At 35.7% G+C, this 15,789-nt stretch overlaps 3 protein-coding genes across 7 annotated transcripts in view; 1 reads left to right on the top strand and 2 right to left on the bottom strand.

Moving 5' to 3' along the window:
- Positions 1–4: 4 nt before the first annotated feature.
- LOC132701557 (alkylglycerol monooxygenase-like) lies at positions 5–12,131 on the bottom strand. Of its 2 annotated transcripts, none has more exons than XM_060669595.1 (4): positions 11,604–12,131; positions 6,342–6,469; positions 3,895–4,465; positions 5–629 (listed from the first exon to the last, which is right to left on the bottom strand). In XM_060669595.1, the coding sequence occupies exons 1-4, from the start codon at positions 11,652–11,654 to the stop codon at positions 108–110; spliced, it is 1,272 nt and encodes a 423-aa protein (XP_060525578.1). In that variant the 5' UTR covers positions 11,655–12,131; the 3' UTR covers positions 5–107. The 2 variants fall into 2 exon arrangements, with proteins under 2 accessions (XP_060525578.1, XP_060525577.1); XM_060669594.1 differs by lacking the exon at positions 11,604–12,131 and adding an exon at positions 8,249–8,558.
- On the top strand, positions 626–14,061 carry LOC132701558 (aminoacyl tRNA synthase complex-interacting multifunctional protein 1). Of its 2 annotated transcripts, none has more exons than XM_060669598.1 (5): positions 626–948; positions 1,106–1,243; positions 12,127–12,234; positions 12,291–12,782; positions 13,738–14,061. In XM_060669598.1, the coding sequence occupies exons 2-5, from the start codon at positions 1,187–1,189 to the stop codon at positions 14,023–14,025; spliced, it is 945 nt and encodes a 314-aa protein (XP_060525581.1). In that variant the 5' UTR covers positions 626–948; positions 1,106–1,186; the 3' UTR covers positions 14,026–14,061. The 2 variants fall into 2 exon arrangements, with proteins under 2 accessions (XP_060525581.1, XP_060525579.1); XM_060669596.1 differs by having other exon boundaries at positions 1,011–1,243.
- LOC132701556 (protein tolkin-like) overlaps positions 14,055–15,789 on the bottom strand; it is a 20,957-nt gene continuing 19,222 nt past the window's right edge. For all 3 annotated transcript variants that reach the window (XM_060669592.1, XM_060669591.1, XM_060669593.1), the window contains 2 exons: positions 15,623–15,788; positions 14,055–14,402 (listed from right to left, as the gene is read on the bottom strand). In XM_060669592.1, the coding sequence (XP_060525575.1) occupies positions 14,265–14,402; positions 15,623–15,788 (304 nt within the window). In that variant the 3' untranslated portion in view covers positions 14,055–14,264. The remainder of the gene's footprint in view (positions 14,403–15,622; position 15,789) is intronic.

Here is a 15,789-nt window from a genome sequence, read left to right as displayed (position 1 = left end):
GAATTCGAAAAGTCGTCTATTTTATTTAAGCGCATTATAAATAAATAACCTTAAAAGCTACATCACATGAAAATTATCACTGGAAATGTTTAAATATCCGGCACGCGTCAGTCGTACTTCGTCGACGTGGAAAAGTCGACCACCCTGACGCTCCTGAGGAACCAGAACATGGCCGATACCAGGAAAAAGCATTCCGCGAATAACAGCGTCGCAGGGTCGACGGCGGCGAAGTCCATCTTCTGCACGGCCACGACCAAGACCATGCACCGCAACACTTCAAACACGCAGGCGTACGGGTGGTCGTCGAACAGCATCCCGATGCTGGTCAGCGAGCCTATGATGTAGACGACGAATGCGAGCACCGTCAAAGGACTGAGCACCAAATGACGGGTCGCGAGCTCGTGAAAGCCGTAGACTATCAACGCGAAATGGACGAGCAGGTAGACGTTGCACCACCCGGGCAGCTTGACGTCGTACTTGTCCCTTTTGAGCACTTTCACCTTGTCTTGTTCGAGCCCTAAGCGAGGTTTGCCCGGCTCCCAGCTGGGACCGTAGAAAACGGCCGCCAGCTTGTGTTTCCACGTGGCCATCGCCCTGAAGCGCTGGTACACGTAGCCCGAGTAAAAAGTCTGAAAATGATGACGAAAAATCTAGAATTTGCCCGGCCTGCTGCGACATTTTAAATCCGGATTGTGACATCGCGCTGTTTGTATTGTACTTTTTGACATTGTCTTTATAAATAATCTTATCAATGAAAATGCTATTTATTGCTCAGCACGACCTCTTCAATAAAGAGGAGGAACCATCGACTGTGTTAGTCACGAAAAGCGAGGTTATGTTTTCTGTTTTGATTGAGTTGTTTCTTATTGTATAGAAAAACATCCAGGTATTTCATACTGAAAATGTGACAAATTAAAAGAAAAACTATTCGCGAAGACGTGTTAACAGGTTAGGAATTAGTGTAACATCAAAATATTTGTGTATAATTGTTTTTATTGTTTGTTTACAAGGTGATATTTTCATAACGCTTTGTGTGTGCGAGATGGCACCTAAATGTTTTAACTAGCCTTGTGTTTCGTGCGTTGCTACCTTTTTTTGGTTAAAGTGTGGTAATCACTCGCTGGATTTGGGCTTGCAATTGGATTTATAAGAATGGACCAAAAGTGGCAATTTTCTCATCCACACAATGGGAGGTCTTGCGGCAATAAAAAGAAAAGAATTGTTTGTTCTAACTGACACAAAGGTGAGTCTTTTCGATAATTGTTTTAGAATCTAAGTTCTGCAAGCGAAAAATTTCCAATCTTATTCATTTTAAGATGCGAGCATCACTCTCCAAATCCACATCCAAATGTAGTCCCAGGAAAAGGCAAAAATTAGAATCGAGGATATCAAACAGGCGATAATTGAAAACCTTTAGACTGATTTTGCTTTTTGAGGAAACCTTTGAAAAAATTATAGTTTAAAAATACACAATTTCTGGCACATAACAAAAGGTCACAGACACATATGTTCATTTTATATTGCAGTATGAAGTAAATTTAAAACGTCGCATTTTTATGTGACAGGATTTTAATTTGGCAATCCACTTTGCCAAAATTACATGTTCCGTTAAAAAAGCCACAAAATTTCAAAAACTGAAGTATTAGTTTATGAAAAGTTATGAGCAAAACTTAGTTAAGATAGTCTTTGGAAACATCCATGTTCTGCAGCCTATTATTTTCAACATCTCTCCATGAGTGCAAGTTTTATGTATATTTTTATGCTCTTTCAGTTATATTTGATATATAAAAAGAAAACTCTCAGTTTCGCCACCGACTTGTAAAAGGATGTATTATGAACCTTATTTAATCGAGACATGTTTCGAAATTAAGGAATTCCATATTCAGTCACTAAAATTGGTGTGCAAACAGGAAAATACAAAATGGTTTAATATTAAATTAAAACTCATCACTGCATCAGAACTAACGGTTTATAAGTTGGAAGGAAATTACATAGAACTCATAAGGTTGTAAAGTTTCAAACAAACTTAATGATATAAAAATGTATAACTTAATTCCAGTAGAAGGTAAATAATTTTCATTCTATTATTTTAAACATAAGGCAAAAAACTTCACAGTTCTTTATTATGAGGATCTACTCTCATAGCTCTGGTTTATGTTCCTTGTTTTGAGCTTTTTCATATCAAATAATATTCCCTTCTTTGATTTTGTTATGTGCACTCATAATATTTTAATTATTAACAGTGGAGAAGAAAATGAGAAAACAATATTTTGAAGAAAATTTTAAAAACATATATTTAGATTTTAATTTATCATTGACACTGACAATTCTCTTTCCAATTTTTTGAAAAGAGGTTTCATCTGTAATTTTCGTATATATGTTTTCATTTCACTGTTTAAAAAAATAATTGATATTTGGACACTTTACTTTCGCTTTAAATGTAATTTTTTTATAGGCAGAAAGGAAACAAATTTAGAAACTGAATTTTGAAAAAAAAATGTATTTTAGTCTTTCACACTTTTTGTACAAATAGTATAATAGTATTTTTTACATATCACTTTTACTTAATATTTTTTTAATTATGGCCGAATACAAATATTTTCCACATAAACTGAAAATTCATTTTCAGAATCGGAAAAGTCGTTTAGAAATCTGTGAAATATTTATAAAAACTGTGAAAATTTTAATCCGCAGATATCTTCTTCAAATCTGCGAAATCATATTTTTGGATAGCGATTTGTCCTTCGAATTTTGCATTGCAGTTTTTTTTTCTACAGTTACAGTTTTTTAATATTATTTCCACTTAGATTTTTCCTGTGCAATATTTCGTATCCCATATACTTTTATTTGCACCCTTAGGAGTCACCTTTCGAGATTTTTTATAATCGTTAAAGCTATGAATGAGTGAATTGTTCTTGTTAATTGTTGTATTTATATCAATGATATCAATATAACTGTAAAACACCATATGAATGTTGGAATGGTACTAAACTAGATTTGAATCATTTCAAACTATTTGGTTCTACAGTGATGATGCAAGTTTGTCAAATCAAAAGAAACAAGTTCGACATGGAGTCAGAAAAAATGATATGACGGTGAGACAATGAAAGGATACAGACTGTTAAACTGACGGAACAATTCTGTCATTACCATGTAGTGATAATACAGCAAGAGAAAGAGGTTTTAGTAAAATTGGATTATAAAAAAAATTGGAATGAATGCGAGGAAAATGAGGACGAAACATTGACAGAGATAGCAAGTACCACCACATTCAATGGGGGAACATTTTAATGATTCCGAAGCATTGTATAATCTGAATGATAGTAATTTTGTACCCGAAAATGATGGACACATACGAGGGCTGCCTTTTAATGGTAGAATGTTTTTTCGGGAACACTGACCACGTCGCAACTGTTTGTTTGGTGAAAGGTAAAACAGTCAATTTCGAATGGTACACAATCGTTTGTTTGTCGAAAGTCTTCGAAATAATTAGAAAAACCAACCGCGGAAGACTGATCAATCTCGACGACGACATTGCTAGCTCTCACCGATCAGTACAAACAATGAACTTTTCGATGAGCCATCCATAGTCCTGATTTAGAATCTAATGACTTGTTTTTATTCCCATACAATAAGAATAAATTTCGTGGCCAACGATTTTTGACACCAGTCGGTTGCTTATAGTTTTTTATTACAAATCCCGAAATATAAAATATAGACCGACAAGACGTATAAAGGCTAAAAATTATGAAGATTGCGTAACATACAGGTGTGCTGGACGTTGTATTTACATCAATAATTGTACTTTTGTTGTGTCGCCATCTATACTCGTACTCTAGTAACCATGATGGTTAATAATAAAAATCAGTCTTCGCTTGAAACATAATAACCCACCTGGAGGTGAAGCGGGTTGAAGGAGGGCTGATTGTAAACCAATCCGTAGATGATCTCCTCGTCCTGACGCTCGTCGGCGAAGGTGCCGAACAACCGGTCCCACACTATCAACACTCCCCCGTAGTTCTTGTCCAAACAGTAAATGTTACTGCCGTGATGGACCCTGTGGTGTCGCGGAGTGTTAAACACGTACTCCAGAGGTCCCAAGGTGTTCACGGTCTCCGTGTGGATCCAAAATTGGAATAGCAGATTGAACTGCTGGTGAGTGACGAAGTGAGACGGCGGCACGACCAGAGCGAGAGGGAGATAGAAGACAAACGCGCACCATCCCTGAAGCAGCGACTGTCTCAAACCAACCGCCACATTGTAGTCCTCAGAGCTGTGGTGTACTTGGTGCTGAGCCCAGAGGACGTGGACCTCGTGGCAGGCCCGGTGGACCCAGTAGTAGCAAAAATCGACGCCGAGCGCCGCGACGTACCACGTGACCGGTTGGTTCCACGGCAAGTCGCAAACCCGGAAGTGCTCGTAGATGTAGAAGTAGGCGTAGCTCTCCGAACCGCGAAACAGTAGCCTGAAACGAAGGGGTTCGATGGAATACAAATTATTTTGCAGTTTCAGAAAAATGGCAGCCTCGAGGTGTCATTTCAAATCACTATTTACAAATCTTCCAGATCCCGCTCAACGTCTTCAGAGCTTAACTGAAACAAATGACTGATTCATATATTGGTAAAAGGTAAAGATCGGAGTCGCGGTTAAGATATTTTCGGTGCTTCTAGATTTCAATGGATTCTCGGATTTTTCTTTGGTAGGAGGTTTGTCCGGTTTTATGATTGTGTTCGGCAACTGCTGATAAGTTTATTTGTCGTAGCCTTAAGGCTCTTTCATGTTCTTCGAGCCTGGTTGGTATTTTTCGTCCGGTCTCTCCAATACAATGCTGTAAGCTTCTGGCATCTCAAATGGAGTTTTGTCTTTGACAGATCGAAGATGTTGAGAGATTTTTGGACAAGTGGTAAAACTGGTTTTGACGTTATGCTTCTTTAGAACTTTCGATATGTGTTCAGTGATGTTTTGAATGTATGAAAGGACAACGGTGGCAAGTGTGGTATTGCTTTCGGACTCATTGCGGTAACCCGGGTTGAGATAGTTTCTCGACTCTGTAGTGATGCAACAATGCATTAAGGCGTAGGTTTTCTGTACACAGAATGACCCAATGTTAGAGTGTATAGAATTTAAGGCTATTTCGAAGGGATTCAAGAGATAACAAAAGTTTCATCAACGTAACGTTTCCACAATTTTGGATTTACAAAATAAATAAGAACTAGAAGTTCAGATTTTCACGAAATTATATATTTTCACATGACAGTTTTTTCGACAAGACCGTCTTTTTATCAAATGTAATATTTACAAACTACCTGCTACTATATATGCCGTAAAATGACACTAAAACCTTAATTAATGTTGTTGTGAGAATTTAAATATAAAATAAAAAACAAATCCAATTACATACATAGGAGAACTTGGTGAAAAAGTTTCAAAACATTTGTCAAAATGTGGTTTAAAAATAACTTTCAGAACTAACAACACAATAGGAAATTTTTTAAAAAACCAATAAAACGAAATGTCAAAAATCAGGTGTCCACAGGTTGAAATACGGATCTTGTCCTAAAATTTATACTGGACAAACAGGTAGATCCTTCAAGAAACACATTAACGAACTAAAAGAGCGTTTAAAAACAATAGTCTAGAGTCTAATTATGATACACACTTAAACACAGAAAAACACGTTTTTGGCGACAATTTTGATATTTTGCATACAGCCACAAAAAGTAGAAAATTAAATTTATTGGAAGCCATGGAGATTAACAAAATGAGACATTCAAATATAACTTAACGATCCATTAGATTTAAATACCTCTCCATTATTAAACTTAAATTCTCACTACAACATTAGTTAAGGTTTTATGGTCATTTTTCGGTATATATAGTAGCAGGTAGTTTGTAAATATTACATTTCATAAAGACACGGTATTGTCGAAACAATTGTCATGTAAAAATATATAATTTCGTGAAATCTGAGTTCTTATTTATTTTGATAAATGGATTTTCATCAAGCAAAAGCCACCTCAGTTCAATTTTCGTAAATTATGAATAGACGCCTTCTTTAACAACACTGTAACTCGAATGATAAATCTGGGGATCTAGGTGGCCAATGATAAAGCCCACCACTCTTCCTACTCAGCAATTTTTATACGCACCATCATGCATTTATTAACATATCTCTTCTAGACAACGGGACTTAAATATTCTTGTAAAAAAGGTAGAAAACTGACATTGGTATCTACATTATTTTCAGTTCATACATGAAAGTTTATAATATTATATATATAATATTTTGTTAAATAAAGATTTGTTTGAAAAAGAACTCTAAGCAGTAGGGGTAGACTCACCTTCCACATTCCTGAATGAGACCGTGCGACAAGCTCGTCACTGTGTCGTTGAGCCTAGCTGTGGGTTTTCTCTCGACCCATAGTATAACATTCTCGACGATCATAAACAGAAGAAAGTACGGCCAAGCCTGGAAGTGTTACACAATGAATAAATGAATAAAATTAGTTATTGTACTATGAAAAATGTTTTGTTTGTTTTAATTTGTCGGTGCGAGCCCTCCTACCGGGAAAGGTAAGAAATTAATAAAATTCACCTCACGTACACGAGAACAGATGCAGTTTTCGTTTTAATTAAACAAAGTCGTTTATCAAAATGAGACTTCACGATATATAAAGTTTGAGCAAATATTGTGTCCGGGTACCGGCATTTATCTCGATTGTCGTGTTCAAGATGTTTCGGGAAAATAAAGCAAAATCAAGGTTTTAATTTTTCAAAAATGTTTCCCAGATTTTCCAGGCGAAGAAGAACTAAAAAAGGGTTTGTCAAAAAGTGTACTCCTTCCTAATTTTATACAAATAGTACCAAATAATACTGAATCAACGACAGAAAAATTATTTTAAAAAAATGCTTTCAACAAAATGAGAGGAAGAAGGAAAAATAATGGAGGGTTTATATAAAGGTTATTCGCTTGTTTGCCATAGAAGATAGAACGGCTCACTTTGGGTGAAATGATAAGTAAGATAAATAAGATAATAAGTAAAAATTGTAAATTATTACTTAAACCCAAAACAATAGGCGACTGCATAAACAACATCACTAAATTTAAAACACACTGTTTTCAAAGGACTTAATTTTAAAAAAATATTTCCAATTTTTTGTATTTTTTTAGCCCAGGTTATTTTTTCCAAGCAATTGTTTTCAAAAAAACGCATTGTTTTGAAAGGCCTTAATTTTTAAAAAATATTTCTAAAATTTTCAAAAAAATATTGTTAAAAGCACAAAAAAACGTTCACATATTGTTACAAAATTGTTTTTCCAAAAAATGCAGTGTTTCGAAACGCCTTAGATAAAAAATATATATATTTCTAGAATTTACAAGTGTTTACGATCACAGCTCCAATTTTATAAATGCAACAGAAAAATTATATCCAAAAAAGTATTTTTTTCGTGGGACCGTAACTACGTCTTTTGTTAAAATATTTTTTCAGATCCAAAAAAATATTTTACAAAACTATTTTCAACAAAATGCACTATTTATCATTTTAACAGAAGGAATATTTTTTAGTTTCAGGATGTTATCTTATTTCAATAAAAGTCTATAAGTAAAAACAACAATCTTCTAATATTTTGTTCGATGATTGGAGATTTTAAGAATAATTTTTATTTTAAGAGAAATCATAGGCGTACCACCAATGTCTGCCAAAATATATATTTTATTTTTGAAAACTTGAATATATATGAAGTTTTATTTTTAAAATGGACACAAAAATCGCGATTCAAGTATTCAAGTACATTCAATTTAGAAATTAAGAAGAAATGTCAAAATTCAACCAATAAAATTTTTGTTTTATATTTTCGATTGCAGAATCGGAAAGGGTTTACGAAAAATGTTCTTTGGTAATTTAAACTTCATCGTGGGATCCATATTAACAAAGTTATCCACTTAGTAATTTATAATGGCCACCCTGAACATGATTAAGTTTTTTACTGTCGTCCGCGATTGCGTGTTTCTCATCATTAGTAGATTTTTGTAATAAAAATTATTTAAAATAAAAATTATTATTAATAAATTATTAAATATATATTAAAAATTTTCTTGTGCCACCATGTATGCTGTTTGACTTGTAAACATCTTTGACAATATTATTATGTTAGTTGTGCAATTATATAAAAATCATCGCTGGCCCCGAGAGGACGAAAAACGTAATAAAAATACTTCACGAAAAACTCGTTAAAAGTTACGTACGTTCCGGAAAAAGTTGGGCGCGTCGCCGACATTTTCAAACGTCGAGTCGCCGGGACGGACGACGTAAAACATCGTCCCCGCCCCCTTGAAAAAATCCACGAGGAACTCGATCCCGAAATAACCCCCGTCATTTGACAAGCTTCGAGACACGGATGCGATGACGTCACATCGAGAAGAATTTTCGCACGAACTCATGTTTGCTTATTGCATCGCGTTGGCAACGATTGAAAAAAATAGAAACTTTAGTCTAGTTGGCTGAAAACGTTTGGTTGCATCCCGGCTTCAAGCTTTTGTTTTATAGTTCGAAGTTGTAAACAAAGTCCGATAGTGGGGACAGGTAAATATTAATAAGATATATCGACGAGATAACATTAGCTCTCAACATAGCCTCGAGCCCGATTAATCCTACAATTAAGTCCGTTTAAAGTGGGCATTTACTACCTACAACTTGGTAGGGTCTCAATTGTGGGTCAATCAATGTTCACAGCAACTGGGATGGGACTCTGTAACTCGTTTTATGTGAAGATGGAGAGATTTTTTCGGTAATGGGCATTTTTAAATTTTGTAAGCGCTTTCGGCTACGTAGGTACGTAGATCGCTAAGAGGTTCTCTAAAAATCGCACGTATATTTAGTTTGTTTTGAGCGTCGATGATTTTACTCGTTTATTCGAATCATGTCAAAACACAATGATTTATTTTCACAATTACTGAAGAGGTTGGAGTCAAAATATTTTAAATTTAAAAGTGTCTGCATATACTATTCTGTAATGGTTTTGTGTTATGTAAAACGTTAAATTAGTCCCTGTTCCTGCAATATTGTAGTTTTGTTTTCTGTGTTAATATTTGTTTTTTATAAATAGTTTCCTTGTGATGTTTTTTTTTGCTAATAAATAAATGCTACTGTAGTATCATAATATTTGTCTGTGGCATACGATTTGCTTTGCAGTATTTGATAATTTTTAACAACACGCGTTTTAGACCAGATTCTGGGTAATTAATCCGCTCACTGCGCACCCAATTGATAATTTCTTCTTGTAGTCATCCATTTACCTACACGAATGTCACACTTTTGGAAAGTAAGTATGGGTTGCTTTTAGATTCCAAGTATGGATTTCTCATTGAACACAAATTTCTTCAGAAATCGGAAAATATTTCTGAAAGAAATATTAAAATGACGTGGCAAGATTTCTTTGGTTAGTTAGTTAGGATGTTAAGGGTTAACCAAAGCATTGAACTGAGGTGACTTTTACTTGATGAAAATCCATTTATCAAAATAAATAAGAACTAAAAGATCGGATTTTCACGAAATTATATATTATGACATGACAATTGTTTCGACAACACCGTGTCTTTATCAAAAAATTTGAAATATAGTTTTCATTTTTTTACTGCTCTTGGTGGGAAAGTTGTTTGTACTAAAACTTTCTTTGTAAGGGACACTCGAAGAGTAAATGAGTCTCCCCGTATTCGCAATTCATTGATTCTATGACTAAATTAATTGTAAAAAGCGATACGATTCTAATAAAACAACTTTCAAAATGTATGTACAAAAAAATCGCTCCCATAGATAATTGACGTCATAGAACAATAAACAGACGCCAAGTGGCAAGGTGTGATTTGCCGAACCGCGCAAACGATACAGCAATAAACAAAAAAATCGTTTTTCCTCAAAAATAAAATAGCAATTTTGATGATACCCTTTTTTCTTCTGCGAAACAGTGAATAAAGTAGGTGACGTCGCAATAACTGACCGAAAGTTAAGTCAAGCAAGCAAGGTTTCAAATTGGCAAAAAAAAACAAAATTAACCGAAACTTTAGTTACTTCTCCGTATTATTGTATCACTATTTTATTATTCACATTATCATTTAAAACCTTTCATTTGTTGTTTAACTTTTATCTGGCCGAATGATCCTAGAGTTTTGCCCTAACGAAGTTAAGAAGAAGAACACCATTTACGCAGGCTATCTAGGAAGAGGCATAAATTCTATGGTGTAAACCACCCAGCTACGTACCAAAAAAAAACCAACTACCGCTCTAACACTTAATTGTTTTATTATTTATACGTAAAACAAATATAATAATAATATACAAAGAGCTTTTTTACCTACGCACTACAGCAAAAAATTTACAAGTTGCACCCAAACAAATCGATAAAATAAAAAAAAACAATAACAACAGACGTGATTTATCCTCGCTGGGAAACTTAATTATCTGCGGTTTATCTAAAGCCTGACTTTTCGCCTGAACGTGACCCTGAGCCGAAGCTTTCCTGTTCGAAACTTTTTCCGACGTATTAGTCGGAAGTCGAAGCTAAGGTCTCCGACTTTTACGTGCCTATGCAAATTGGCGTTTTGTTTTGACACTTTCCGGTACTAACAGGTGTTTACATTATTATCGTGAATTTTTTATTACGCAGAAAAGTAATCACAGTGCATACTGATCACGCTTTTGTTTACATCGTTGTTCCGCATAAACATAACCTTAAATTAATACGCCGGTTGAAAACTGAAAACCAAATCACCAATCAAATGTTTTAATTTTATAATAAAAGCTACATTTTATTGTTACTGTTGGGGTGATTGATTATAGAAAAAAAAAACAGAGGACATATAAATATACAAGTTTATGATGTTCTATTGAGTTAGAATCCAAACCACTTAGTTTTTGTGACATAGAATAGTTCTGATGTCTGCGATAAATGCCAATAATCATCCACGATCTTTTTTCTTTCATTATCAAGAACTAAGTCCTGAATCATTGAGTACAGGTTGACAAGCTGCTGATGAAGATCCAATTAAAACCTAAACAGCTTTTTATACTCTCAAAGTATAGCATATAGATACTTCTTTTCTCCGGTTGAGATGGAAATTCCAACTTAACACAGAGGCTTCTTTGTTTTTTTTTTATACGGGATCATTTTCATAATCCACTAACACTAGATAACAACTTGCATGCAAATCAAAACATTCACGTTTTCTTTGAACCTTTGCTAATTCTCTATTGTAACCACGCAAATTCGTTTACGCCTGTTTTTTTTTCTGTCAAGTAGAAGTGGTACCGTGCGAACTTAAATTACGGATATTTCGCATATCTTTAAAATATACTTTGATATAACAAGACAACATAAGAAAAAATGGACATAGCATAGTTATGCTCCTAAGGGTGGGTGGCACTGATGTAACACAGAGTGACGAAACCCCAACCGACCCTTGCACGGACCATGACTTGCATTAATTCCTATTAAAGCAATATATACAATGAAATTCGATACAAAAAACCGACACAACTATGCGCTTGTGTCAATGACGGTAAACACAAAAAAAGCAATAATATTTACAATTACATCAGGAATACCTGAAATGCTAATCCGCGTTTTTTTCGTTCTAATTTTAACTGCGTTTTCATCAGATGCAATCCGGCGGTCGATTTCTTCAGACGCCGCGCGATTGTGCCTTTTCATGCAGGTACATTTTCACAGACACGCAAAAACGCCGCGTTAATAATATGCAAGCTAATATCGTTATAGAATTACAATTATCATTGTCGCGTTTTTATACGCGCCAGAGCATGACCAAGCGTTATTTCTTCGCTGCCGAAACCATAACCGCGCAATGATACGGCAATGCATTTACTATTAATAGTAATCGATTTCGAACGGATATTATCGAATCGTTTAAAATTGCTAATAATATCACTTATAAACCGACTGCATTTACGTGACGGTACCACAGATAGTTGCCGATACCATTTTGTGGTTCGTGCTATTTTAATCGTTCGAAAAAGATGGGGATGTATAACCTAACCTTCAAGTCAACCGAACTCCTACAATACTCAATTTATGCATATAAAATTTAGTATAATAAAGGCAGTATTTCAGAGAATTTCGTTGTTCGCGTCCAAAATGCCTGAGGCGACCAGCTCCCTCGACCGTATCAGAAGCAACGCCAATTTAATGAAGCAAACTATTAACGATATTAAGAGTAAGGTGAGCTTTGGCCACGTTTAGCAACGATGAAAATTTCACGACGTGTTTTCCCCTAGTTGAACGAGTTAACTACCGAATACAACCGTTTATTATGCAATCAATTGCGCGAAGAAAACAGTAAGCTATCTGCGGCAGTCGAAACAGCCAAGGAGAAGCTTGTTAGGTTGGAGATTCAAAACGGGGTGAAGCAGGTGGCGGTACCGGGCGCCCGTCCCGCCGTTACTAGCGAAGCGACCGAAAAGCAAATCGAAGTGTCCGTCGAAGAAAAACAAACCAAAACCAAAGTCGCCAAACCCAAGAAGGAACCCAGTAAAACCGATAAAACGAACGGCGCGGATCTGCCCGTCGACGTCGGCAGGTTAGATTTAAGAGTGGGCAAAGTCGAGAACGTCGAACGTCATCCGGATGCTGATTCCTTGTACGTTTTGAAGATAAACTGCGGGGAAAACGAGCCCAGGACTGTTTGTTCGGGATTGGTCAAGCATGTGCCCTTGGACGAGTTGCGAGATAAAACTGTAATGGTCTTATGTAATCTGAAACCCGTTAAGGTAGGTTGATTTTTTGAATCAAGCGCGAAGTATTTTTCGTTCGTATTCGTTCGTGGTAAATGGCCAAACTTTGTATAAAAATGTTTTTACTATGCATACAATAAGTTGTGGGTATACAAGGAAAAGAGATAAATGAGGTTAAGACTGAGTGCTGATTAAAACCTAATGTAGTAACTATATTATGTATTTTCTACAACTAATGTACTCTTTAATTTTTGGTAGTTATGTTTTGTAATGCCTACAGTTTCTTAAACAGATTGCCCATTGGTACTTTTTACAATTGTATATTTGAAAGTCAAAACGTTCATCTGCAATTAGATTTGTGATGAAACAATGAGCGTTCTGCCTATTTGAGGTTATGTAGTTGCTGCTTGAACATTTTTTCCATTTACATTTTTCCCCTGCGACATCTAGTAGATTTCAACTTTATTTTCGCTTTCCATAAATGTTAAACCTGTAAGCTTATTAAAATAAACGCTTTGTGTCGATTCACACGCACAAATTCGGAATAATTTTTTTTGCAATTTGGTGGTAGACAGAAAGATGTAGAAATGGCATCCTGTCAACCTAGCCTTAATATAGATTCTTTTTTACTTCTGTTGCCTGCTTTAGTGCTAGATAGACATTTTAAAGATATCTGTCTCTTCTTCTTTATTTTTAATTACGTCGGGCCGAATTGTTGAGGACACTTGTCCATTACCCATAGACTTCGATTAGTCTCTGCTAGTGTCAAGGCAGGTTTCGAATGGCGTAATATGTTGCGTAAAGAAGGGTTGTCCGTACTTTTAAGTTGTGATTGTTTTTCTTCTCAACTTCTATTGGTTAAGCCTGCTAGGTTAATTCGGAAGTTGTCATTACGTTCGAGCTTTCAATCTCTTCTTCTTTTGTTATTCACGTGTGGCCAAAGTGTCGAGGACGCTCGGCCAAGTAATTTTCGCTCGTTTTTACGTGGCAGATGCGGGGAATTACGTCCGAAGCTATGGTTATGTGCGCGAGTGGCGAGAACGGCGTGGAAGTGCTCGCACCGCCGCCTGGGTGTCGACCCGGCGATTTGGTGACCTGCGAGGGCTTCGAACGGCGACCTGACCCGGTAATGAACCCGAAAAAGAAGATATTCGAGACCGTCGCCCCCGATTTGCACACCAACGATAACCTAGAGGCCTGCTACAAGGGCGTGCCGCTCGCTGTAGAAGGGAAAGGGACTTTCGCGTCGAAGACGCTGAGGAACGTCGCAGTGAAATGATTTTCGTGTTAAATAAAACAACCTTGGGTTTCGAAACTCGTTTTATTTTCCTATCCGACTTGAAACTTAATACGTTATCGGTCGTAATGCTGCTAAATACACACACCTATGCACGTCACGGCTAGAACGCTACGCCCGCCCATCGCAACTACACACGATTAAACTGTTTAAATATGCTACGTAATGCCGTTACCGGAGATCGCTTTCTTACGTCATCCTGTCGTTTCCTTCGCGCTACGTCACGCGTTTTCCTCCTCTTCACTGAAGGAAGCTTCGACCGATTCGTAGACCAGACTAAATCCTTTGCCGGTCAGCGTGTCGTCGGATCGAAATCTGACGAGCAGCGCTTCGTGCGTTGAGGTTATGTCAAAAGGTTTCTGCGAAATGGTAATAGTGATAATACGCTTATTCTGCAGAATACACTAACGGATCGCATTTTGTATATCCACAAAATAAACAAATGAAAATTCTCCCTAAAACCGTCAAGTTTCAGAAAAGTACCCTGCTGACGAAACTGGTATTATTTACAAAATGACAAATGGTATTTTGATTTTGATTTATTAGGTCGCCACTGCACTGGTTAAATCGTAAGAAATAAAATATCTATCTAAAACAAAATATCTAGTTTTTAGTTACCAGTTAGTGTCCTTCAGAAAAAAAAATTGGAAAACTGACATTCTAACAACAAGATAAATAATAAACGATTCTTATTTAAATTTATTTAAGTTTACGTACGCCGTATTCGCAATTCGGTTTAATTGAACAATTTTAGTAAAACAGATAGACAATTACTTAAGTATGATTGGATATTGGAGAATTTTTAATTTAAGAAAAATCAGTGGCGTACCATCAATGTCTGCTAAAATAGCTAGGTGAAATTCCGTACGTCCGTCACTGGTGTATTTAAAAGAAAATGTGGTACGCAGAATAATGCCTCTTGATACGTAATACATATGCAAAAAAGTTTCCTTAAATTATCTAAAATTGTATTACAGATACTAAAAAAAATATTTAATTCTTGAAAATTTTACCACCCCGTACCTAAAAAGTAAGACGTTTAGGACATATGTTCATATGATTTTTTTTTAATGGACTCAAAAATCACCTTGTATATAAAAAAAATATATTATTAGTTATAATGTGACACAATTGTAAAGATACGCGATTTAAAATTTCTTCATCAATTTCTTTAAAAATTTACTTTATGTTGTCTATGTTTTATTTAAATATTAGTTAATACATCGATATTAAGTAAGAGCCATCTTTTTTTATGAGATGCAAGCGCTGATCAGGTTTAATATCCGGGGAGAAGTAATTAAACAATTTTTTTGAGCAGGGTTAAAGCATCGTTAATAATAAGTCCTTTCAAGCTGTTAGATTAGTTCAACTTTGACCAACTTCAAATATAGTTTTCACCCCACATATATATATATATATATATATATATATATATATATATATATATATATATATATATATATATATATATATATATATAAATTACTCTGTTAATACAGCCCATTTTTACGTCTATGGATTAAAAAGCGCCAAGTAGAACCACTTCCATAAGCTCGTTCCACCACGGCGATTGAATTACCTTTGCTCCGCAAAATTTCCCGTAAGACGGGCCGCTCGAGTCGAGCCCGCTGAATATCTCGACGTAATCGTAACCGCAGTCTTTCTCGTCCTCGACGTCGAACGTCAAAAACGACAATTGCACGTTGAATCCCACCTGCGCCTCGATCGTCCACTCGCAGTCGACCC

The sequence above is a fragment of the Cylas formicarius genome, unplaced genomic scaffold, assembly GCF_029955315.1.
Source record: "Cylas formicarius isolate icCylForm1 unplaced genomic scaffold, icCylForm1.1 PGA_scaffold_4__25_contigs__length_36172078, whole genome shotgun sequence".
In the NCBI taxonomy this organism is placed as follows: Eukaryota; Metazoa; Arthropoda; class Insecta; order Coleoptera; family Brentidae; genus Cylas; species Cylas formicarius.
Note: the sequence above shows the minus strand (reverse complement) of the source record. Positions and strands in the feature narration are given on the sequence as shown.